A 25,842-nucleotide genomic window follows, 5' to 3' on the forward strand; every position below is an offset into this window, starting at 1 on the left:
TTGCATTGAAGATTCAGTGTATGGCGGCGACCGCATGAAGAGGATGCTCCGCGCCGGATGTCTTAAAGGATGTACCCGCTCCGCACCGCCGGGATGAAGATAAAAGATGCCGCTTGGATGAAGATAGAAGACGCCGCCTGGATGGATTAAGACCTTGCCGTCTGGATGTCCAGACTTCAAAAACTGTAAGTGGATCGTTGCGGGTTAGTGTTAGGTTTTTTTTAAACTTTTTTTTGTGTTTTTTTTTTTAGATTAGGGTTTTGGGCTTTGTTAAAAGAACTAAATGCCCTTTTCATGACAATGAAAAAGAGCTGAATGCCCCTTTGAGGGCAATACCCATACAAATGCCATTTTCACGGCAATGGGTAGGTTAGGTTTTTGTTAGAGTTATGTTTTTTATTTTGGGGGTTGGTTGGGTGGTGGGTTTTACTGTTGAGGGGTCTTTGTATTTTTTACAGGGAAAAGAGCTGATTTCTTTAGAGCAATGCCCTTCAAATGCCCTTTTAAGGGCTAGGTTTTTTTTATTTTGGGGGGATTTTTTTTATAGGGCTATTAGATTAGGTGTAATTGTTTTTATTTAGGATAATTTCGTTTGTTATTTTTTGTAATTTAGTGTTAGTTATTTTTTGTAGTTTAGTGTTAGTTATTTTTTGTAATTTTTTTAGTAGTGTTAGGGTTTTTAATGTGTAATTTAGTTCATTTAATTTGTAGATATTTTTATTTTAGTATAATAGTAATGTTAGTTTAATATATAGTTTAAACAGTTTAAATTGAATTGAAATAATTGTTTTTTATTTCATAGGTAAGTTTTTATTTATTTTAAGATAGGGATCTTGTAATTTTAATTTAAAGTTAGGTAGTTGTTAGGTTTAGGGGTTAATGGTTGAATTTAGTGTTTTGCAATGTGGGGGGCTGGCAGTTTAGGGGTTAATAGCTTTATTTAGTGGTGGTGATGCCGGGGAGCAGTGGAATAGGGGTTAATAAGTTTATTTAGGTGGCGGCAATGTCTGGGAGCGGCGGAATAGGGGTTTATAACTTTATTATAGTGTCGGCGATATCGGGAGTGGCAGATTAGGGGTTAATAAATTAATTGCAATGTCGGGTGGCGGCAGATTAGGGGTTAATAACTTTATGTAGGTGTTGCGATATCCAGGGCAGCAGATTAGGGGTGTTTAGACTTAGACATCAATGGGATTGCGTTACGGCGATCGCCATTCAGCACTGCAGGTGTTAGTTTTTTTTAACACTCTCTCCCCATTAATGTCTATGGGGAAAAGAGTGCACGACTCGTCAAAGCAGCCCTTGGATTTTGTGCGGTATGAAGCTCATCGCAACCATATCGCATGCACAAGGCGGCTTTTCAAAAACTTGCTCTGAGGCAGAGAACAGCAATCCGCCCGATAGCATACGATCGCGCTGATTGACACCCCCTGCTAGCAGCCGATTGGCCGCAAATGTACAGGGGGCGGCATTGCACAAGCATTTCTAGTGAAATCCTTGCGCAATGATAAATGCCGGCAGCGTATGTCAGCTTTTATCGATGTGCGGCGGACATAATCGCTACAGCGGATCATGTGCGTTCACACTTTCATAGATCGGCCCCATAAACACAACATTAAACTGTTTATATGTTAGCAATTTCTTCTTATAGGAAGTGCACAAGATTTGGCATTTTTGTCTATAATATTTTTCTACAATCATATCTTGTAAAAAACATTATGATGTATATTTTATATAGGACATTGCAGGAAATCCAACAGTCAGAATAGTCAAAGAGGAACATTTTGCAAACCTGCCAGAGGTGGTAAGTGTATTTAAATGATTTTTATTTATATTTTTCTTATTTGTTGTCTTATTTACACCTTGCAATGTATCTCCTTGATTATTTTCCCATTCTCTCTTCTAGCCATAATAATAATAATAATAAGTTGTTTTTATCAATTAATATTTTTATTGATGTTTTCACTTACAGCATAACAAACAAGTCTTACATCATCATAATATGGCAATACAAGTATAAGTATACACAGCATGACATGGTCACTTAGAATACACAATGTTACACCAAAAGATGTTAACAAAGACATACTTCAAGTACTCACATATGTTTCAGAGGATGCACACTTTCTAATGGATGATACTAAGCAGATATTATAAATAAGGAAAATTTAAGAGAACCTAATTTGTATATTCTTAAAGCAGAAAGTTTGCATGAAAACATTCAGATTGGTAGAAAGGGTCGACTCTTGGACCCTTTTTTCCCCTCAGACACTTTAAAAGCAAAATTACGGCTAGATTTAGAGTTCTACGGCCAAAGGGGTGCGTTAGCTACGCATACTTTTTTTCTCCTGCACCTTTTAAATACCGCTGGTATTTAGAGTTCACAGAATGGCTGCGTTAGGCTCCAAAAAAGGGAAAGTAGAGCATATTTACCGCCACTGCAACTCTCAATACCAGCGTTGCTTACGGACGCGGCCAGCTTCAAAAACGTGCTCGTGCACGATTCCCCCATAGAAAACAATGGGGCTGTTTGAGCTGAAAAAAAACCTAATACCTGCAAAAAAGCAGCGTTCAGCTCCTAACGCAGCCCCATTGTTTACTATGCGGAAACACTTCCTAAGTCTGCACCTAAAACCCTAACATGAACCCCGAGTCTAAACACCCCTAGCCTTACACTTATTAACCCCTAATCTGCCGCCCCTGCTATCGCTGACCCCTGCATATTATTATTAACCCCTAATCTGCCGCTCCGTACACCACCACAAGCTACATGATAGCTATGTACCCCTAATCTGCAGCGCCTAACACCGCCGACCCCTATATTATATTTATTAACCCCTAATCTGCCCCCCTCAACGTCGCCTCCACCTGCCTACACTTATTAACCCCTAATCTGCAGAGCGGACCGCACAACTACTATAATAAAGTTATTAACCCCTAATCCGCCTCACTCCCGCCTCAATAACCCTATAATAAATAGTATTAACCCCTAATCTGCCCTCCCTAACATCGCCGACACCTAACTTAAAGTATTAACCCCTAATCTGCCGATCGGAGCTCACCACTACTCTAATAAATTTTTTAACCCCTAAAGCTAATTCTAACCCTAACCCTAACACCCCCCTAAGTTAAATATAATTTTTATCTAACAAAATAAATTGTTTCTTATTAAATAAATTATTCCTATTTAAAGCTAAATACTTACCTGTAAAATAAACCCTAATATAGCTACAATATAAATTATAATTATATTGTAGCTATTTTAGGATTAATATTTATTTTACAGGCAACTTTGTATTTATTTTAACCAGGTACAATAGCTATTAAATAGTTAATAACTATTTAATAGTTAACTAGTTAAAATAATTACAAAATTACCTGTAAAATAAATCCTAACCTAAGTTACAATTAAACCTAACACTACACTATCAATAAATTAATTAAATAAAATACCTACAATTATCTACAATTAAACCTAACACTACACTATCAATAAATTAATTAAATAAAATACCTACAAATAAATACAATTAAATAAACTAACTAAAGTACAAAAAATAAAAAAGAACTAAGTTACAAAAAATAAAAAAATATTTACAAACATTAGAAAAATATTACAACAATTTTAAACTAATTACACCTACTCTAAGCCCCCTAATAAAATAACAAAGCCCCCCAAAATAAAAAAATGCCCTACCCTATTCTAAATTAAAAAAGTTCAAAGCTCTTTTACCTTACCAGCCCTGAAAAGGGCCCTTTGCGGGGCATGCCCCAAAGAATTCAGCTCTTTTGAATGGAAAAAAAACACATACAATACCCCCCCAACATTACAACCCACCACCCACATACCCCTAATCTAACCCAAACCCCCCTTAAATAAACCTAACACTAAGCCCCTGAAGATCTCCCTACCTTTTCTTCACCTCACCGGGTCCCGATCTGTCCAGAAGAGCCTCCGATGTCTTGATCCAAGCCCAAGCGGGGGGCTGAAGAGTGACGTCCATCCTCGGGCTGAAGTCTGGATCCAAGCGGCGGCTGAAGAAATCCATCATCGGGCTGAAGTCGGAAGTCCATCATCGGGATGAAGTCTTCTATCAAGCAGCATCTTCAATCTTCTTTCTTCCGGAGCGGTGCGTAGCGGAGCCATCTTCTTCCCAGCCGACGCAGATCCATCCTCTTCTAACGACGCCTACTCGCCGAATGACGGTTCCTTTAAATGACGTCATCCAAGATGGAGTCCCTCGAATTCCGATTGGCTGATAGGATTCTATCAGCCAATCGGAATTAAGGTAGGAAAATTCTGATTGGCTGATGGAATCAGCCAATCAGATTGAGCTCGCATTCTATTGGCTGATCGGAACAGCCAATAGAATGCGAGCTCAATCTGATTGGCTGATCGGATCAGCCAATCGGATTGAACTTGAATCTGATTGGCTGATTCCATCAGCCAATCAGAATTTTCCTACCTTAATTCCGATTGGCTGATAGAATCCTATCAGCCAATCGGAATTCGAGGGACTCCATCTTGGATGACGTCATTTAAAGGAACAGTCATTCAGCGAGTAGGCGTCGTTAGAAGAGGATGGATCCGCGTCGGCTGGGAAGAAGATGGCTCCGCTCTGCTCCGGAAGAAAGAAGATTGAAGATGCTGCTTGATAGAAGACTTCATCCCGATGATGGACTTCCGACTTCAGCCCGATGATGGATTTCTTCAGCCGCCGCTTGGATCCAGACTTCAGCCCGAGAATGGACGTCACTCTTCAGCCCCCCGCTTGGGCTTGGATCAAGACATCGGAGGCTCTTCTGGACAGATCGGGACCCGGTGAGGTGAAGACAAGGTAGGGAGATCTTCAGGGGCTTAGTGTTAGGTTTATTTAAGGGGGGTTTGGGTTAGATTAGGGGTATGTGGGTGGTGGGTTGTAATGTTGGGGGGGGTATTGTATGTGTTTTTTTTCCATGCAAAAGAGCTGAATTCTTTGGGGCATGCCCCGCAAAGGGCCCTTTTCAGGGCTGGTAAGGTAAAAGAGCTTTGAACTTTTTTAATTTAGAATACGGTAGGGCATTTTTTTATTTTGGGGGGCTTTGTTATTTTATTATGGGGCTTAGAGTAGGTGTAATTAGTTTAAAATTGTTGTAATATTTTTCTAATGTTTGTAAATATTTTTTTATTTTTTGTAACTTAGTTCTTTTTTATTTTTGTACTTTAGTTAGTTTATTTAATTGTATTTATTTGTAGGTATTTTATTTAATTAATTTATTGATAGTGTAGTGTTAGGTTTAATTGTAGATAATTGTAGGTATTTTATTTAATTAATTTATTGATAGTGTAGTGTTAGGTTTAATTGTAACTTAGGTTAGGATTTATTTTACAGGTAATTTTGTAATTATTTTAACGAGTTAACTATTAAATAGTTATTAACTATTTAATAGCTATTGTACCTGGTTAAAATAAATACAAAGTTGCCTGTAAAATAAATATTAATCCTAAAATAGCTACAATATAATTATAATTTATATTGTAGCTATATTAGGGTTTATTTTACAGGTAAGTATTTAGCTTTAAATAGGAATAATTTATTTAATAAGAGTTAATTTTTTTCGTTAGATTTAAATTATATTTAACCCCTTAAGGACCACAGCACTTTTCCATTTTCTGTCCGTTTGGGACCAAGGCTATTTTTACATTTCTGCAGTGTTTGTGTTTAGCTGTAATTTCCCTCTTACTCATTTACTGTACCCACACATATTATATACCGTTTTTCTCGCCATTAAATGGACTTTCTAAAGATACCATTATTTTCATCATATCTTATAATTTACTATAAAAAAATTATAAAATATTAGGAAAAAATGGAAAAAAACACACTTTTTCTAACTTTGAACCCCAAAATCTGTTACACATCTACAACCACCAAAAAACACCCATGCTAAATAGTTTCTAAATTTTGTCCTGAGTTTAGAAATACCCAATGTTTACATGTTCTTTGTTTTTTGTGTGCAAGTTATAGGGAAATAAATACAAGTAGCACTTTGCTATTTCCAAACCACTTTTTTTCAAAATTAGCGCTAGTTACATTGGGACACTGATATCTTTCAGGAATACCTGAATATCCCTTGACATGTATATATTTTTTTTTAGAAGACATCCCAAAGTATTGATCTAGGCCCATTTTAGTATATTTCATGCAACCATCTCGCTACCAAATGCGATCAAATAAAAAAAATTGTTCACTTTTTCACAAATTGTTTCACAAACTTTAGGTTTCTCACTGAAATTATTTACAAACAGCTTGTGCAATTATGGCATAAATGGTTGTAAATGCTTCTCTGGGATCCCCTTTGATCAGAAATAGCAGACATATATGGCTTTGGCATTGCTTTTTGGTATTTAGAAGCCCGCTAAATGCCACTGCGCACCACACGTGTATTATGCCCAGCATTGAAGGGGTTAATTAGGGAGCTTGTAGGGAGCTTGTAGGGTTAATTTTAGCTTTAGTATAATGTAGTAGACAACCCAAAGTATTGATCTAGGTCCATTTTGGTATATTTCATGCCACCATTTCACCGCCAAATGCGAACAAATAAAAAAAAGCGTTAAATTTTTCACAATTTTAGGTTTCTCACTGAAATTATTTACAAACAGCTTGTGCAATTATGGCATAAATTGATGTAAAAGCTTCTCTGGGATCCCCTTTGTTCAGAAATAGCAGACATATATGGCTTTGGCTTTGCTTTTTGGTAATTAGAAGGCAGCTAAATGCCGTTGCGCACCACACGTGTATAATTGAAGGGGTTAATTAGGGAGCTTGTAGGGAGCTTGTAGGGTTAATTTTAGCTTTAGTGTAGGTATCAACCTCCCACATGACACATCACACCCCCTGATCCCTCCCAAACAGCTCTCTTCCCTCCCCCACCCCACAATTGTCCCCGCCATCTTAAGTACTGGCAGTAAGTCTGCCAGTACTAAAATAAGAGTTTTTTTGGGGATTTAAAAAAAAAAAATAATAATAATTCTGCTCTGTAGGATCCCCCCTTAGCCCCCAACCTCCCTGATCCCCCCCAAACAGCTCTCTAACCCCCCTCTCTGCCTTATTATGCGCCATATTGGGTACTGGCAGCTGTCTGCCAGTACCCAGTTTGAAATCAAATGTTTTCTATCAAATTTTTTATTTTATTATTTTAAAACTACTATTTTCTGTAGTGTAGCTGCCCCCCCTCAACCCCCAACCTCCCACCCTCCCAGATCGTTAGAATTTATAATGTTCAACTTCCCACCCTCTCTCCCACCAAGTACCACCTTACTTGTTCCATAGTGTAGGGTTCCCACTCCCGCGCGTGCACCCGCGCACGCGCGCACCCGCGCTCACGTGCGCGCACCCGCGCACGCGCGCGCACTCGATCCCGCCCCCCTTCCCACCGATGGCCACCCACCCGCCTCCCTGGATCAGCTCCCACCCACCAACGAACATAGCCATTGATGGCCGATGCAGAGAGGGCCACAGGGTGGCTCTCTCTGCATCGGACGGCTAAAAAATGTTATAGCAGGATGCCTCAATATCGAGGCATCACTGCTATAACATGAAAGCAGTTGGAAGTGATCAGGATCGCTTCCACTGCTTTCAAAGACCAACGACGTACGGGGTACGTCCTTGGTCATTAACTGCATTTTTTTGCAGGACGTACCCCATACGTCGTTGGTCGTTAAGGGGTTAACTTAGGGCAGTGTTAGGGTTAGGGTTAGAATTAGCTTTAGGGGTTAAAATATTTATTAGAGTAGCGGTGAGCTCCGGTCGGCAGATTAGGGGTTAATACTTGAAGTTAGGTGTCGGCGATGTTAGGGAGGGCAGATTAGGGGTTAATACTATTTATTATAGGGTTATTGAGGCGGGAGTGAGGCGGATTAGGGGTTAATAACTTTATTATAATAGCGGCGCGGTCCGGTCGGCAGATTAGGGGTTAATAAGTGTAGGTAGGTAGCGGCGACGTTGGGGGCGGCATATTAGGGGTTAATAAATATAATATAGGGGTCGGCGGTGTTAGGGGCAGCAGATTAGGGGTTCATAAGGATAACGTAGGTGACAGCGGTGTGCGGTCGGCAGATTAGGGGTTAAAAAAATTAATAGAGTGGCAGCGATTTGGGGGGACCTCGGTTTAGGGGTACATAGGTAGTTTATGGGTGTTAGTGTACTTTAGAGCACAGTAGTTAAGAGCTTTATAAACCGGCGTTAGCCCAGAAAGCTCTTAACTACTGACTTTTTTCTGCGGCTGGAGTCTTGTCATTAGATTTCTAACGCTCACTTCAGCCACGACTCTAAATACCGGCGTTAGAAAGATCCCATTGAAAAGATAGGATACGCAATTGACGTAAGGGGATCTGCGGAATGGAAAAGTCGCGGCTGGAAAGTGAGCGTTAGACCCTTTCCTGACTGACTCCAAATACCAGAGGGCGGTAAAATCCAACGTTAGGAGCCTCTAACGCTGGTTTTGACGACTACCGCCCAACTCTAAATCTAGCCGTAAGGTAACTGAAATGTAAGGGACCACTTTTGGGTCCCTACATAGAATAATAAATATGGAATACATCAGTGATATGGTCCTTTTTTATAAAGTTGTCTGGATTACATGACATAATAATATACGACCTAAAGCTTTATCACCTGCTGGCAAACTATTGAAAGAAGTGACTGTCAGATATGAATATATGGCCACAGTTGTCTAATTGTATCTACAGTATGTCAAAGAATAAACATTAACAGGATTATTACTATAGTTACTCACCTGCTGTCAATGTAGTTTCGGGTAAACAAGAAGGCCCAATGACATTAGTGAGATGCAAGTCTGGTATCATAACAGGCTTAAGAATAAGAAATAAACACTATCAAATGATAACCACTTAAAAAAAGACAGTAGAAACCTTTGCTCCCAGAACATAAAACATAATATTAAATAGCATTAACACCAGCTCTTGTAGAAAATGTTTAAAGCAAAGGCACTAGTCTTCAGTACCAGGTATCAGTAGAGTAGGGCATTATTAACCACTTCCACGAACGCCGTACAGCTCAAAGCCCCAAGCCGGTTAGTATCCAAACCGGAAGTGTGTAAGGGGAAAGTGGTAGTGGAGCACAGGGGGTGCACGCCGCTGTTAGCAGCCGGTTCCGCTGCTGTAATACAGCATGAAAAACAAAGAGTATACTTTATTAATCCATTAAAAAGCCATTAGGCAAAATATATATAGATACAAAGGGTAGCAGGATAGGAACCTACTTACATGTTTCGTGCCTATGCTTGGCACTTAATCATAGGAGTAAGGTGTAATAGTACAACCCCTACTATTTAAAGGGGAAGTACCCAATGATGGCAAAGCTGAGAAAACACCTGAACAAATTAGTGTTTAAAACTGCTTGCCTTCACTTAGCACTTGCCAAAAACATGGAAAAACATAATTTATGTAAGAACTTACCTGATAAATTCATTTCTTTCATATTAGCAAGAGTCCATGAGCTAGTGACGTATGGGATATACATTCCTACCAGGAGGGGCAAAGTTTCCCAAACCTCAAAATGCCTATAAATACACCCCTCACCACACCCACAAATCAGTTTAACGAATAGCCAAGAAGTGGGGTGATAAGAAAAAAGTGCGAAAGCATAAAAAACAAGGAATTGGAATAATTGTGCTTTATACAAAAAAATCATAACCACCACAAAAAAAGGGTGGGCCTCATGGACTCTTGCTAATATGAAAGAAATGAATTTATCAGGTAAGTTCTTACATAAATTATGTTTTCTTTCATGTAATTAGCAAGAGTCCATGAGCTAGTGACGTATGGGATAATGACTACCCAAGATGTGGATCTTCCACGCAAGAGTCACTAGAGAGGGAGGGATAAAATAAAGACAGCCAATTCCGCTGAAAAATAATCCACACCCAAAATAAAGTTTAAATCTTATAATGAAGAAAACTGAAATTATAAGCAGAAGAATCAAACTGAAACAGCTGCCTGAAGTATTTTTTCTACCAAAAACTGCTTCAGAAGAAGAATACACATCAAAATGGTAGAATTTAGTAAAAATATGCAAAGAAGACCAAGTTGCCGCTTTGCAAATCTGAACAATCAAAGCTTCATTCCTAAACGCCCAGGAAGTAGAAACTGACCTAGTAGAATGAGCTGTAATCCTTTGAGGCGGAGATTTACCCGACTCGACATAAGCATGATGAATTAAAGATTTCAACCAAGATGCCAAAGAAATGGCAGAGGCCTTCTGACCTTTCCTAGAACCGGAAAAGATAACAAATAGACTAGAAGTCTTTCGGAAATTCTTAGTAGCTTCAACATAATATTTCAAAGCTCTAACAACATCCAAAGAATGCAATGATCTCTCCTTAGAATTCTTAGGATTAGGACATAATGAAGGAACCACAATTTCTCTACTAATGTTGTTAGAATTCACAACCTTAGGAAAAAAATTAAAAAGAAGTTCGCAACACCGCCTCATCCTGATGAAAAATCAGAAAAGGAGACTCACAAGAAAAGAGCAGATAATTCAGAAACTCTTCTAGCAGAAGAGATGGCCAAAAGAAACAAAATTTTCCAAGAAAGTAATTTAATGTCCAGTAAATGCATAGGTTCAAACGGAGGAGTTTGAAGAGCCCCCAGAACCAAATTCAAACTCCAAGGAGGAGAAAATTGACTTAATAACAGATTTTATACGAACCAAAGCTTGTATAAAACAATGAATATCAGGAAGAATAGCAATCCTTCCGTGAAAAAGAACAGAAAGAGCAGAGATTTGTCCTTTCAAGGAACTTGCAGACAAACCTTATCCAAACCATCCTGAAGAAACTGTAAAATTCTCGGAATTCTAAAAGAATGCCAGGAAAAATGATGAGAAAGACACCAAGAAATGTAAGTCTTCCAGACTCGATAATATATCATCCTAGATACAGATCTACGAGCCTGTAACATAGTATTAATCACAGAGTCAGAGAAACCTCTTTGACTAAGAATCAAACGTTCAATCTCCATACCTTTAAATTTAAGGATTTGAGATCCTGATGGTAAAAAAGGACCTTATGACAGAAGGTCTGGTCTTAACGGAAGAGTCCACGGATGACAAGAAGCTATGCGGACAAGATCCGCATACCAAAACCTGTGAGGCCATGCTGGAGCCACCAGCAGAAAAAACGAGCATTCCTTCAGAATCTTGGAGATTACTCTTGGAAGAAGAACTAGAGGCGGAAAGATATAGGCAGGATGATACTTCCAAGGAAGTGACAATGCATCCACTGCTTCCGCCTGAGGATCCCTGGATCTGGACAGATACCTGGGAAGTTTCTTGTGTAGATGAGAAACCATCAGATCTATTTCTGGAAGTCCCCACATTTGAACAATCTGAAGAAACACCTCTGTGTGAAGAGACCACTCGCCCGGATGTAACGCTTGGCGACTGAGATAATCCGCTTCCCAATTGTCTATACCTGGGATATGAACCGCAGAGATTAGACAGGAGCTGGATTCCGCCCATACCAGAATTCGAGATACTTCTTTCATAGCCAGAGGACTGTGAGTCCCTTCTTGATGATTGATATATGCCACAGTTGTGACATTGTCTGTCTGAAAACAAATGAACGATTCTCTCTTTAGAAGAGGCCATGACTGAAGAGCTCTGAAAATTGCACAGAGTTCCAAAATATTGATTGGAAATCTCACCTCCTGAGATTTCCCAAACCCCTTGTGCTGTCAGAAACCCCCATACAGCTCCCCAACCTGTCAGACTTGCATCTGTTGAGATCACAGTCCAGGTTGGAAGAAAAAAAGAAGAAAAAAAGAAGCCCCCTGAACTAAACGATGGTGGTCTGTACCACGTCAGAGGGTGTCGAACAATCGGTTTTAAAGATATTAAATGAGATATCTTTGTATAATCCCGGCACCACCGGTTCAGCATACAGAGCTGAAGAGGTCGCATGTGAAAATGAGCAAAGGGGAACACGTCCAATGCAGCAGTCATAAGAACCTAGAATTTCCATGCATAAGGCTACCGAAGGGAATGATTGAGACTGAAGGTTTCGATAAGCTGAAACCAATTTCAGACGTCTCTAATCCAACAGAAACAGAGACATGGACACTGAATCTATCCGGAAATCTAAAAAAGGTTACTCTTGTCTGAGGAATCAACAAACTTTTTGGTTAATTGATCCTCCAACCATGTTCTTGAAGAAACAACACTCATAAAAAGCTGGAAAGGATCTTTCCATTGAAAATGAGCAAAGGGAATTGAATCCAATGCTGTTAAAACTTCTATGCATATATAGCAACTGAAGGAAATAATAGAGACTAAAGGTACCGACAGACGGAACCCAAATCAAATTGTCCCTTGTCTGATAGAGACAAAGATAGTGACATAAACCATCTGGAAACCTAAAAAAGGTGACCCTTGCGTGAGGAATCAAGAGCTTTTGAAAAAAAGATCCTCTAACTATGTCCTGAAGAGCAAGTGAAACATATGAGATTCCGCATCCACAGGAAATAATCTGAATGAAAACAGAAAAATGAAGAATATGCATTTATTGTATCTAATGAAAACAAATAATGCTATCAATGACCATAAAAAAGGCAGAATAGTTTGAATAAAACTCCAAAACCCAGTTCCTAGAAAAAGAACTGGAAGAAATACCCCAGAAGATTCCAGGTCTGAGCAGCGCTTGAGCCATGCTTCAACAGTATCCAGAATATATAGGACAGAAACACACTGAAAGAAAGTGTTAGCCTTACTGGAATAAAATCAAAGAAATTTGGACAGAATAGAACCAAATAAATTTCAAAGAAGTCTTAACCTGCCCCTTACCAGCCAAGCTGGAATACGGCACGTACATCGCAATATTAGGGAGCTGATTTCGAACCCCAATTATAAACATGTTACTTGGGAAAGAACTCAGGAATTTGTTCCTTAATAAGAACAACCAAACTAATATAAGCTTAAAGTTTAGTCTTAGAACTCAATCTTGAAGCCCATAGTAACAGTTAAGAATTGAATCCAATTATAATTGATTATCTTAGAACAAAAGAAATATGGATTTTCTTTTTGTTTTTTTTGTTCTTTGTTGTTGTTTTTTTTTTTTAAAAAACACAAAATTCTTCTAGCTAAAATAGCTAAAGACATAGATTAACCCTCATTTGCGAATATATTCAATAAAATGAAGACACAAATTAAGTCATTAGCATGATAGTCCAGTTTAAAGGACCAGTCAAAACAGAGGACTTGCAAAATGCAAAACAACAAGACAAATGCAACAGCACCTAGTCTAGTAAATGTTGTCCCTTTAACAATGCTAAAATAAATCATAATCTGATACTTAGAAAAGTACCTGAAACTAAATAATTTTCCATAAATAAGATATAACTATATAAAGGAAAATAAATACTATTTTGCTATAACAACAATAGCATAATTAGTAGGAGTAGAGATAGCTCCAATAAATTGGAGAACCCTCCAAATTAAATTTAACTGCTGACAAAGAATATAGTTTAAAAATAAAAGAAAATTCTCAGCCTATTCCATTCCCTAGTATGGGGAATTGGAAGGAAAACCTCTGAAATCACAGAAGAATAAAAAGGCAGAAATAGTGTCAGCTAGTTTTAAAGAACTAGTTACCTTAATATCTAAAATAATCAACACCTCTTCAACAAAGAACAAATGTACTTTAATAATAAAAAATTTATATAAAAAAGTAGATTTGTTAGTGTCAATATCTGATGAAGAGAATTTCTGAAAGAGAAAAAACATCATCAGAGAAGGATAAATCAGTATGTTGTTGGTCATTTGAAACTTCAATAATTAAAAAGAAGTGAAAAAGACCTAAAAATTGATATTAGAAGGCACAAAGTCAGACAAAGCCTTAATCAGAAAAAATATTTCTTAAAAATCTTCTAAACATTTCTTGTACTTAAGAATGGAAATGTATAAAGCATAAATACTAATGGAATCTGCATGTAAAAGTATATCATAATAACTTAATACAAACCATAGCTAAAGATAAACATTTATAACATTTAAAATAAATGAACTTAGCTTTGGTAGAACTGAAACTCAGTTAAGCATTTTTCCAGAAGTGGCTTCTGACTCAGGGACAAACGGAGACATCTTGCAATATGTAATAGAAAAAACAACATATAAAGCAAAATTGATCAAATTCCTTAAATGACAGTTTCAGGAATGGGGAAAAAAATGCCAGTGAACAAGCTTCTAGCAACCAGAAGCAATAAATAATGAGACTTAAATAATGTGGAGACAATAGAGACGCCCATATTTTTTTAGCGCCAAAAAAGACGCCCACATTATTGGCGCCTAAATGCTTTTGGCGCCAAAAATGACGCCACATCCGGAACGCCGACACTTTTGGCGCAAAAAAACGTCAAAAAAATGACGCAACTTCCGGCGACACGTATGACGCTGGAAACAAAAAAAAATTTTGCGCCAAAAAAGTCCGCGCCAAGAATGACGCAATAAAATGAAGCATTTTCAGCCCCCGCGAGCCTAATAGCCCACAGGGAAAAAGTCAAATTTTAAGGTAAGAAAAAAATTGATTAATCCATATGCATTATCCCAAATATGAAACTGACTGTCTGAAATAAGGAACGTTGAACATCCTGAATCAAGGCAAATAAATGTTTGAATACATATATTTAGAACTTTATATAAAAGTGCCCAACCATAGCTTAGAGTGTCACAGAAAATAAGACTTACTTACCCCAGGGACACTCATCTACAAGTAGTAGAAAGCCAAACCAGTACTGAAACGAGAATCAGTAGAGGTAATGGGTATATATAAGAGTATATCGTCGATCTGAAAAGGGAGGTAAGAGATGAATCTCTACGACCGATAACAGAGAACCTATGAAATAGACCCCGTAGAAGGAGATCATTGAATTCAAATAGGCAATACTCTCCTCACATCCCTCTGACATTCACTGCACGCTGAGAGGAAAACCGGGCTCCAACCTGCTGCGGAGCGCATATCAACGTAGAATCTAGCACAAACTTACTTCACCACCTCCATAGGAGGCAAAGTTTGTAAAACTGATTTGTGGGTGTGGTGAGGGGTGTATTTATAGGCATTTTGAGGTTTGGGAAACTTTGCCCCTCCTGGTAGGAATGTATATCCCATACGTCACTAGCTCATGGACTCTTGCTAATTACATGAAAGAAAAACAGTTCTTAGTAAATAAATGAAGAAAATCACTGTAAATAATAAACAAATAATATGGGTAATATGAGAAATTGAGCAATATTTAAACACTAATGTACCCATGATCATAGAAACATATACAAATTTAAATTTAAATTTAAACATAACACTGTCAACTGTATGGTTAATAAGATGATATGAGAAATTCAAAGATAGAAAGAAAACAAAAAGAACAAAAAGACATAAGCACATAAGCATATCAATACCTTTCTCTAAATAAGGATTGTAATTTAGTTAACCTTAAAGTTTTAATTTCTAGATGGGATATTAGTAGTAGTGCTAGATTAGATTTCTAAATATGAGTTTAATAATAATTAAACTAGAAATGAATAGTATATGAAACAATCATTCTAATATATGTATGTTGGCCATATGAAGGCAAAGTACTGGTATCCCTACATAGCAGCTTGTTATGGATAAGTATAAGGGTAAAAATAGGGTTAAAAATAGGGTTAAAAAATCTCTTAAAGAAAAATAGCTTAAAGAAAAAATAGGTAATTATTCTACAAAATAAGACATATCCCATTCCCTATTTAAACCCTGAGGTACTGTTGTTTTTAATTTATAAATCCAAAATAGTTCTCTCTTGAGTAACAGTTTTAGCTTATTACCCCCTCTAATGGGAGACTGAATTTTATCTATAACTTTAACAGTAATGTGTGCTACGTGGGTCATGTGTGTTTGATTGAAATGTACTGCTACTGCCGAATCCTTATTGTAGTTCTTGGTATCCCTAATATGTTCTCTAATGCGCGATCTGAGCTCTCTGGTCGTCTGACCAATATATTGAAGGGAACAAAGTGAGCACTCCAATAAATAACATGTAAGGAGGTTCCTATCCTGCTACCCTTTGTATCTATATATATTTTGCCTAATGGCTTTTTAATGGATTAATAAAGTATTGTATTTTTAAACATACAATTTTTTTTGCCTCTGCGTGTTGCTGCCGCACTCTTTGTTTTAGGGCATTATTAACCCCTTAAAGACTACAACGTACCCTGTATGTCGCTGGTCGTTAAGGGTTTTTCAGGCAATAATAGCCCTATTATGACCTCCCTCAAGCAGGCCTCCCGGAATAGCGTGGTCTCTATAAAAAAATCAAGCCCGATAGAAAGGCCATCCTTAAGGGGTAAAAAGGACATGAAGGTCAATTTTTTCTTTTCTTTCGTGATTCAGATAGAGAATACAATTTAAAAAAAGTTTCCAATTTACTAAAATTTGTTTTGTTCTTACGTTATTCTTTGTTGAACATATTTAAAGGGACAGTCTAGTATAAATTAAACTTTCATTATTCAGATAGGACTTTTAATTTTAATCAACTTTCCAATTTACTTTTATCATCAAATTTGCTTTTTTCTCTTGGTATTTCTCTTAGTTTAAACTATACATAGGTAGGCTCATATGCTAATTTCTAAGCCTTTGAGGGCTGCCTCTTATCACATGCTTTTTAAATCTCTTTTCAACACAGAGAGACAAAGTACATGTGGGCCATATAGATAGCACTGTGTTCAGGCACAGGGGGTTATTTAAGATTTAGCACAACACAATGCTAAATGCAAGTCAATAGATAATAAACAGTCACAGTCATGTGATCAGGGGGCTGGAAGAAGGTTCCTAGATACAAGGTAATCACAGAGGTAAAAAGTACATTATTACAACTGTGTTGGTTATGCAAAACTTGGGAATGAGTAATAAAGGGATTATCTATCTTTTAAAACAATAAACATTCTATGGTAGACTGTCCCTTTAAATAGGTAGTGCGCACGTGTCTGGAACACTACTTTGCAGCAAATACTGCTACATTATATTGCTAATGTATAACATTGTTGCAAAACTGCTGCCATATAGTGCTGCAGACACATGTATACTCCTGTACTTACCTTCCTGCTTTTCAACAAAGGATAACAAGAAAACAAAGAAAATTTGATAATAGAATTAAATTGGAAAGTTTTTTTTAAAATTGTGTGTTCTATCTGAATCATTAAAGATACATTTTGGGTTTTATGTCCCTTTAAAGGCGCCAAGCAGCAGTAGCCCCCAATAATCGAGAAGCAAAAGGGGTGTCAGGCCACATATGCTATATGAAGAATCCAGAAAAATAAGAGCTTAACCTAGCAAATCTCATTGACAGGAGCATACATTTGAGCTTGTACATACCTTAAATCACAGAAAGATTAACCTCATACGAACTTAGGGTTACAATTGGAGGCTTCATACTTAAAAGTAAAGACACTGCGATTGGCTTTATGTACAACAGGTGACTTGTTGGCAACTTGCCAACATGTGCCCATAGGTAATTACATGCCCAGAACAAAAGATTCACATATTGGCCTCACTTAACCAATGTCACTCCCGGTAAAAACTTATCCAGCAGACTCATTGTCCACTGTTGGCTAGTTGGATAATCTATTAGCGACTGTTTCTGTTGCGAGTAAGTCTCTTGGGATAATGTGCCCTTTGACATGGAAATCTGAATAGAGAAGTCAGCTCCAGGTGAAGGAGTTCCCTCCATGCTGTACAGGCTGACAGAGTCATCAAAGCCGCTCTGCTTCAAGTTAACTTGATCTATGCGCTCTGCACAAAAGTCTATGACTGTAGCTTTCTCCATCATCATACTAACAGCAGCACTAGAGGCCTCTATCTATCCGGTAATCATATCATCAGGTACAGTTCCTATTTGGGACTAATCAGCTGTACAGTACCCATCAAAATTGTGGGGTGCGAGGGTGCTACTCCCCCCCTCACTTATACATAATGGTTGCTCTTTCAGAGTAGCTGAGATAGGTTGCTCCTGCCTCAGCTCTGGTCCATTGACCACACTGGGAGCAGGAGCAAAGCCAGTATCTAGTGTTGTTTTGAATCCTTCCTCCAGACCATGCTGTTAGTTGGCTGTGGGAAGGTAAGCCCATCCTCACAATCAAAGGAACTGCCTGTTCTAGGAATTTAACTAACCATTTCATGTATAGAGGTGAGAGATATCTCATCATGGGGTCTCAGAGTTGGACAAAGAGTCACAATGAGTTGCATATTCTGAAACTGCACACTATATATATACTGTATATATATATATATATATATATATATACAGTGTGTATATATATATATATATATATATATATATACAATATATATATATATATATATATATATATATATATATATATATATAGAGAGAGAGAGAGAGAGAGAGAGAGAGAGCACTTTAATCAGTGGCACTGCCAGAGACACCACTGTGGAGGACGGTTGAGAAATCCTCCCGGTCCACCAACTCTGTAGAATAAAGTTCCGGAATATTGGAGCTAGGACTTCAAGATTTGCTACATTTCAGCCTGGATGGCATATATCCAGAGCTTTAAAAAAGATTGACTAGTAGTGTTCTCCAGCTCTCAATATCATGGCCGTCTTAGCCACCACCCTGAAGCTCCCCCCAAGAATAAAGTTTAATCTACATTATATATATATATATTTATAAAACTTCTGTGAAATACCAGTCTATGGCCTAGATTTAGAGTTCGGCGGTAAAAGGGCTGTTAACGCTCCGCGGGTTTTTTTCTGGCCGCACCATAAATTTAACTCTGGTATCGAGAGTTAAAACAAATGCTGCGTTAGGCTCCAAAAAAGGAGCGTAGGGCATTTTTACCGCAAATGCAACTCTCGATACCAGAGTTGCTTACGGACGCGGCCGGCCTCAAAAACGTGCTCGTGCACGATTCTCCCATAGGAAACAATGGGGGCCTGTTTGAGCTGAAAAAAAACCTAACACCTGCAAAAAAAGCCGCGTTCAGCTCCTAACGCAGCCCCATTGTTTCCTATGGGGAAACACTTCCTACGTCTGCACCTAACACCCTAACATGTACCCCGAGTCTAAACACCCCTAACCTTACACTTATTAACCCCTATTCTGCCGCCCCCGCTATCGCTGACCCCCTGCATTACACTTTTAACCCCTAATCTGCCGCTCCGTAAACCGCCGCAACCTACGTTATCCCTATGTACCCCTAATCTGCTGCCCTAACATCGCCGACCCCTATATTATATTTATTAACCCCTAATCTGCCCCCCACAACGTCGCCGACACCTACCTACACTTATTAACCCCTAATCTGCCGAGCGGACCTGAGCGCTACTATAATAAAGTTATTAACCCCTAATCCGCCTCACTAACCCTATCATAAATAGTATTAAACCCTAATCTGCCCTCCCTAACATCGCCGACACCTACCTTCAATTATTAACCCCTAATCTTCCGATCGGAGCTCACCGCTATTCTAATAAATGTATTAACCCCTAAAGCTAAGTCTAACCCTAACACTAACACCCCCCTAAGTTAAATATAATTTACATCTAACGAAATAAATTAACTCTTATTAAATAAATTATTCCTATTTAAAGATAAATACTTACCTGTAAAATAAACCCTAATATAGCTACAATATAAATTATAATTATATTATAGCTATTTTAGGATTAATATTTATTTTACAGGTAACTTTGTATTTATTTTAACCAGGTACAATAGCTATTAAATAGTTAAGAACTATTTAATAGTTACCTAGTTAAAATAATTACAAATTTACCTGTAAAATAAATCCTAACCTAAGTTATAATTAAACCTAACACTACCCTATCAATAAAATAATTAAATAAACTACCTACAATTACCTACAATTAACCTAACACTACACTATCAATAAATTAATTAAACACAATTCCTACCAATAAATACAATTAAATAAACTAGCTAAAGTACAAAAAATAAAAAAGAACTAAGTTACAGAAAATAAAAAAATATTTACAAACATAAAGAAATATATTACAACAATTTTAAACTAATTACACCTACTCTAAGCCCCCTAATAAAATAACAAAGCCCCCCAAAATAATAAATTCCTACCCTATTTCTAAATTAAAAAATTTACAAGCTCTTTTACCTTACCAGCCTGAACAGGGCCCTTTGCGGGGCATGCCCCAAGAAGTTCAGCTCTTTTGCCTGTAAAAAAAAACACATACAATACCCCCCCCCAAACATTACAACCCACCACCCACATAACCCCTAATCTAACCAAACCCCCCTTAAATAAACCTAACACTAATCCCCTGAAGATTCTTCCTACCTTGTCTTCACCATCCAGGTATCACCGATCGGTCCTGGCTCAAAGATCTTCATCCAACCCAAGCGGGGCTAGACATCCACTGAAGAAGTCCCAGAAGAGGGTCCAAAGTCTTCCTCCTATCCTGGCAAGAAGAGGACATCCGGACCGGCAAACATCTTCATCCAAGCGCATCTTCGATCTTCTTCCATCCGGTGCGGAGCGGGTCCATGTTGAAGCAGGCGACGCGGATCCATCCTCTTCTTCCGATGTCTCCCGACGAATGACGGTTCCTTTAAAGGGACGTCATCCAAGATGGCGTCCCTCGAATTCCGATTGGCTGATAGGATTCTATCAGCCAATCGGAATTAAGGTAGGAATTTTCTGATTGGCTGATGGAATCAGCCAATCAGAATCAAGTTCAATCCGATTGGCTGATCCAATCAGCCAATCAGATTGAGCTCGCATTCTATTGGCTGTTCCGATCAGCCAATAGAATGCGAGCTCAATCTGATTGGCTGATTGGATCGGCCAATCGGATTGAACTAGATTCTGATTGGCTGATTCCATCAGCCAATCAAAAAATTCCTACCTTAATTCCGATTGGCTGATAGAATCCTATCAGCCAATCGGAATTCGAGGGACGCCATCTTGGATGACGTCCCTTAAAGGAACCGTCATTCGTCGGGAGACATCGGAAGAAGAGGATGGATCCGCGTCGCCTGCTTCAACATGGACCCGCTCCGCACCGGATGGAAGAAGATCGAAGATGCCGCTTGGATGAAGATGTTTGCCGGTCCGGATGTCCTCTTCTTGCCGGATAGGAGGAAGACTTTGGACCCTCTTCTGGACTTCTTCAGTGGATGTCTAGCCCCCGCTTGGGTTGGATGAAGATCTTGGAGCCAGGACCGTTTGGTGATACCTGGATGGTGAAGACAAGGTAGGAAGATCTTCAGGGGATTAGTGTTAGGTTTATTTAAGGGGGGTTTGGGTTAGATTAGGGGTATGTGGGTGGTGGGTTGTAATGTTGGGGGGGGGGGTATTGTATGTTTTGTTTTACAGGCAAAAGAGCTGAACTTCTTGGGGCATGCCCCGCAAAGGGCCCTGTTCAGGGCTGGTAAGGTAAAAGAGCTTGTAACTTTTTAAATTTAGAATAGGGTAAGGAATTTTTTATTTTGGGGGGCTTTGTTATTTTATTAGGGGGCTTAGAGTAGGTGTAATTAGTTTAAAATTGTTGTAATATATTTCTTATGTTTGTAAATATTTTTTTATTTTCTGTAACTTAGTTCTTTTTTATTTTTGGTACTTTAGCTAGTTTATTTAATTGTATTTATTTGTAGCAATTGTGTTTAATTAATTTATTGATAGTGTAGTGTTAGGTTAATTGTAGGTAATTGTAGGTGGTTTATTTAATTATTTTATTGATAGGGTAGTGTTAGGTTTAATTATAACTTAGGTTAGGATTTATTTTACAGGTAAATTTGTAATTATTTTAACTAGGTAGCTATTAAATAGTTCTTAACTATTTAATAGCTATTGTACCTAGTTAAAATAAATACAAAGTTGCCTGTAAAATAAATATAAATCCTAAAATAGCTATAATATAATTATAATTTATATTGTAGCTATATTAGGGTTTATTTTACAGGTAAGTATTTATCTTTAAATAGGAATAATTTATTTAATAAGAGTTAATTTATTTCGTTAGATGTAAATTATATTTAACTTAGGGGGGTGTTAGTGTTAGGGTTAGACTTAGCTTTAGGGGTTAATCCATTTATTAGAATAGCGGTGAGCTCCGATCGGAAGATTAGGGGTTAATAATTGAAGGTAGGTGTCGGCGATGTTAGGGAGGGCAGATTAGGGGTTAATACTATTTATGATAGGGTTAGTGAGGCGGATTAGGGGTTAATAACTTTATTATAGTAGCGCTCAGGTCCGCTCGGCAGAGTAGGGGTTAATAAGTGTAGGTAGGTGTCGGCGACGTTGTGGGGGGCAGATTAGGGGTTAATAAATATAATATAGGGTCGGCGATGTTAGGGGCAGCAGATTAGGGGTACATAGGGATAACGTAGGTGGCGGCGCTTTGCGGTCGGGAAGATTAGGGGTTAATTATTTTAAGTAGCTGGCGGACGATGTTTTGTGGGGGGCAGATTAGGGGTTTAATAAATGTAATATAGGGAGTCGGCGGGGTTAGGGGCAGCAGATTAGGGGTACATAAGTATTACGTAGGTGGCGGTCGGCAGATTAGGGGTTAAAAATTTTAATCGAGTGTCGGCGATGTGGGGGGAGCTCGGTTTAGGGGTACATAAGGTAGTTTATGGGTGTTAGTGTACTTTAGGGTACAGTAGTTAAGAGCTTATAAACCGGCGTTAGCCAGAAAGACTCTTAACTCGCTGCTTTTTCAGGCGGCTGGAATCTTGTCGTTAGAGCTCTAACGCTCACTGCAGAAACGACTCTAAATACCAGCGTTAGAAAGATCCCATTGAAAAGATAGGATACGCAAAATGGCGTAGGGGGATCTGCGGTATGGAAAGTCGGGATGCAAAGTGAGCGTTAGACCCTTTAATCACTGACTCCAAATACCAGCGGGCGCGGCCAAAACCAGCGTTAGGAGCCTCTAACGCTGGTTTTGACGGCTACCGCCGAACTCTAAATCTAGGCCCTATGTTTTTTTCTACTGACCTGCCCTTGTTGTAAACTACTTTCAATCTTTATTGACAACCGTCATTGTATATTTCAGATTAAAGACTTCATTACAGAGATTAATGATGATGAGCAAGACTTCAAGAATTTAATGCAACCTTTGTGCAGTGAGTTAAACTTTACCAGCCAAGAGGTAATTATGTCTATGCTTTGTTTGCTCATATAATACTGCCCAGTGTAAATGTTTTTCATATACTTATATATATATTCTGAATTGCAATTATCAAACTTGCCAAAATATAATGATCGGCATCTGAATATAATGCATTTCAGTAATATTTCAGGTTTTGTTTCACATGAGGTGAGGGTCAATATTATGGCAAATATGTATGGGAGGTTGTGGTACAAGTATAAGGACATTAAACTGTCAAGTACAACTACAGTAGCGAAGGTTACTCCTCACAATGCCAGAGGCTTAGCATGGGCATTGTGGCACGTCCCTTAATCTGTGCCCCCTCCATCCATAAATCCAGTCCCTAGTCACTCAATGCCTTAAACAGTTCATTCCTCCATGCTTTCGACTCTCTCCGGACCTCACCACTGGTATGCTCTATCTATCTCTATTGGGTACTTATAGAGCGCAAACTAATCAGCCAGCCTGAGGGTCTCAAGGCACTAAGGGAAAGCGGATAGGAGGGGGGGATGGAGGTGAGAGGTGGGAAGGGGACGAGGGGATGGGCATTTCAGTCGAAGAGCCAGGTTTTGAGGTCATTTCTGAACTTTGTAAGGGAGGTGGATTGTCCTGAGGTGCAGCGGTGAGGGTGTTCCATGTCTTTGCTGCCATGTGGGAGAAGGATCTCCGCCTCTGTCGATTTGCTGATGCGGGGAATGACTGTGAGTGCTTGGTTGGTCGAGCGGAGGTGTCTGGCGGGGGGTGTAGAAATGTACGCGGTGGTTGATGTATTCGGGTCCGATGTTGTGTAGGGCCTTAACGTGTGGTTAAGGAGCTTGAAGGTGATTCTCTTGTTGATGGGGAGCCAGTGAAGGTATGCCTAAGTGTCCCTCTCAATGTCTTCACCAGCAGCACAGTTTCTTTTGTTCTTGGAATGAGCTCATTTTCCTTTCTCAGCTTCATCTATTGACTAAGTTACACAAGTCAATGGCTCACTGTATCAGCATTCTCTTTCTCCTTTGTGCATTCCAATTACAGCTCCATATGCTAACAAAATTGCCAATTGTGCAACATCCTAGTTGATAAATGGTAGACAATCAATAAACCAACAGTAGCCGGTACAGCTATTATTGCATGCCGTTGCCTAGGGCATTGTAATATCAATACTAAGAGGAATGCAGCTGCCCGTGTAATGTTAGATGATACAAATATGAATATCATGGATATTTATGTCAACCCTTAAAGTTTATTGAACACCATCATTAGACCACAACCAAGTACAACTGCCCCTTTGCCCCCCCCCCCCTCTGGCCTTCGCTATGCCCCTGCACAATTCTGTTGCTTTCCCCCCTGCTCCTTTCAAGTGCTGCTTAGTAAAGCTCTGCATTTTCACACAGTGGATGATGCCATTTTGGTGTTTAAGTGTTCTCACACAGAAACAGTGCACATTTATAGATCAGTGATATTGCTAGCCTCTTGACAAGTTGCATCATGTTTAGCGTGCATCTACAGAGCAGGAGCTGTATGTTTTTACAGAAGTTTGCATTACTTTATATTACTGCTGATGGATTTTTTTTAAACTTGTTTATGTAACTTAAAAAATGTGCAAACAACTGCAAATAGAAAAATATAGAGCTTCCCCCTATTGTGTAAGCTCAGCATAAGTGCAAGGTGCAGCTGTAGCAGGTAACGTCACTAATCTGTGAGGGAGAACACAAGATGGGGACATCCAGTATGAAGATACAGAGCTTCACAAAGCAGTCCTGTAAGGCAGTGATTTTTAACCTTTTTTTGGCCGTGGCACACTTTTTTACATTAAAAAATCCTGTGGCAACACCACCATCCCAAAATGTTAAAAAAAATCACACATTGTAGCCTAATACAGGCATATATATATATACACATACACACAGACACACACATACACACAAACACACACATACTGTATGTATTGTGCTGTTATGCCATTGCCTCCTACAAACTACCCCTGCACTGGGAGTAAAAAACAAGCAAAGTTTAAAAAATATGTCACACTGTTGTCAGTCTGCCGTGGCACACCTGAGGATCTCTCACGGCACACTAGTGTGCCACGGCACACTGGTGAAAAACACTGCTGTAAGGAGTTAAAATAAGAGAAACCTCTTTAAGAGAGATGCAGGTTCAGGACGTAAAAAAATAAAATTCTAAGTAGTAACTAGACATGTGCATGGGAAAATAATGTGTCAAACAAATCATTTAAAAAAACAAAACATTTTGACCGTATTTAGTTGATGCGGTCATTCTGTTTGTTCCAATATTAGTTATTAATTTTTGAACAAATATTAGTTCAGCCATTATAGCCTATGGGACAAGAATGTAATGTGGGGGAAAAAGCTCACATATTGTGTCATGTAATGTGGGAAACAGAAATCACGCAGTGTGTCACATACTGTAATGTGGGAAACAGAAATCCCGCAGTGTTTCACATACTGTAATGTGGGAAACAGAAATCCTGCAGTGTTTCACATACTGTAATGTGGGAAACAGAAATCCCGCAGTGTTTCACATACTGTAATGTGGGAAACAGAAATCCTGCAGTGTGTCACATACTGTAATGCGGGAAACAGAACTCACGTAGTGTGTCACATGCTGTAATGAGGGAAACAGAACTCACATATTGGGGCCGATTTATCATATGTCTGGCAGAAA

At 38.7% G+C, this 25,842-nt stretch overlaps 1 protein-coding gene across 1 annotated transcript in view; it reads left to right on the forward strand.

Moving 5' to 3' along the window:
* LOC128650281 (uncharacterized) overlaps window positions 1-25,842 on the forward strand; it is a 150,010-nt gene that overhangs the window by 117,112 nt on the left and 7,056 nt on the right. Inside the window, exons 4-5 of the mRNA XM_053704105.1 lie at window positions 1,739-1,804; window positions 23,080-23,175. Of these exons, the coding sequence (XP_053560080.1) occupies window positions 1,739-1,804; window positions 23,080-23,175 (162 nt within the window). The remainder of the gene's footprint in view (window positions 1-1,738; window positions 1,805-23,079; window positions 23,176-25,842) is intronic.

This window comes from Bombina bombina, chromosome 2 (assembly GCF_027579735.1).
Source record: "Bombina bombina isolate aBomBom1 chromosome 2, aBomBom1.pri, whole genome shotgun sequence".
Taxonomy (NCBI): Eukaryota; Metazoa; Chordata; class Amphibia; order Anura; family Bombinatoridae; genus Bombina; species Bombina bombina.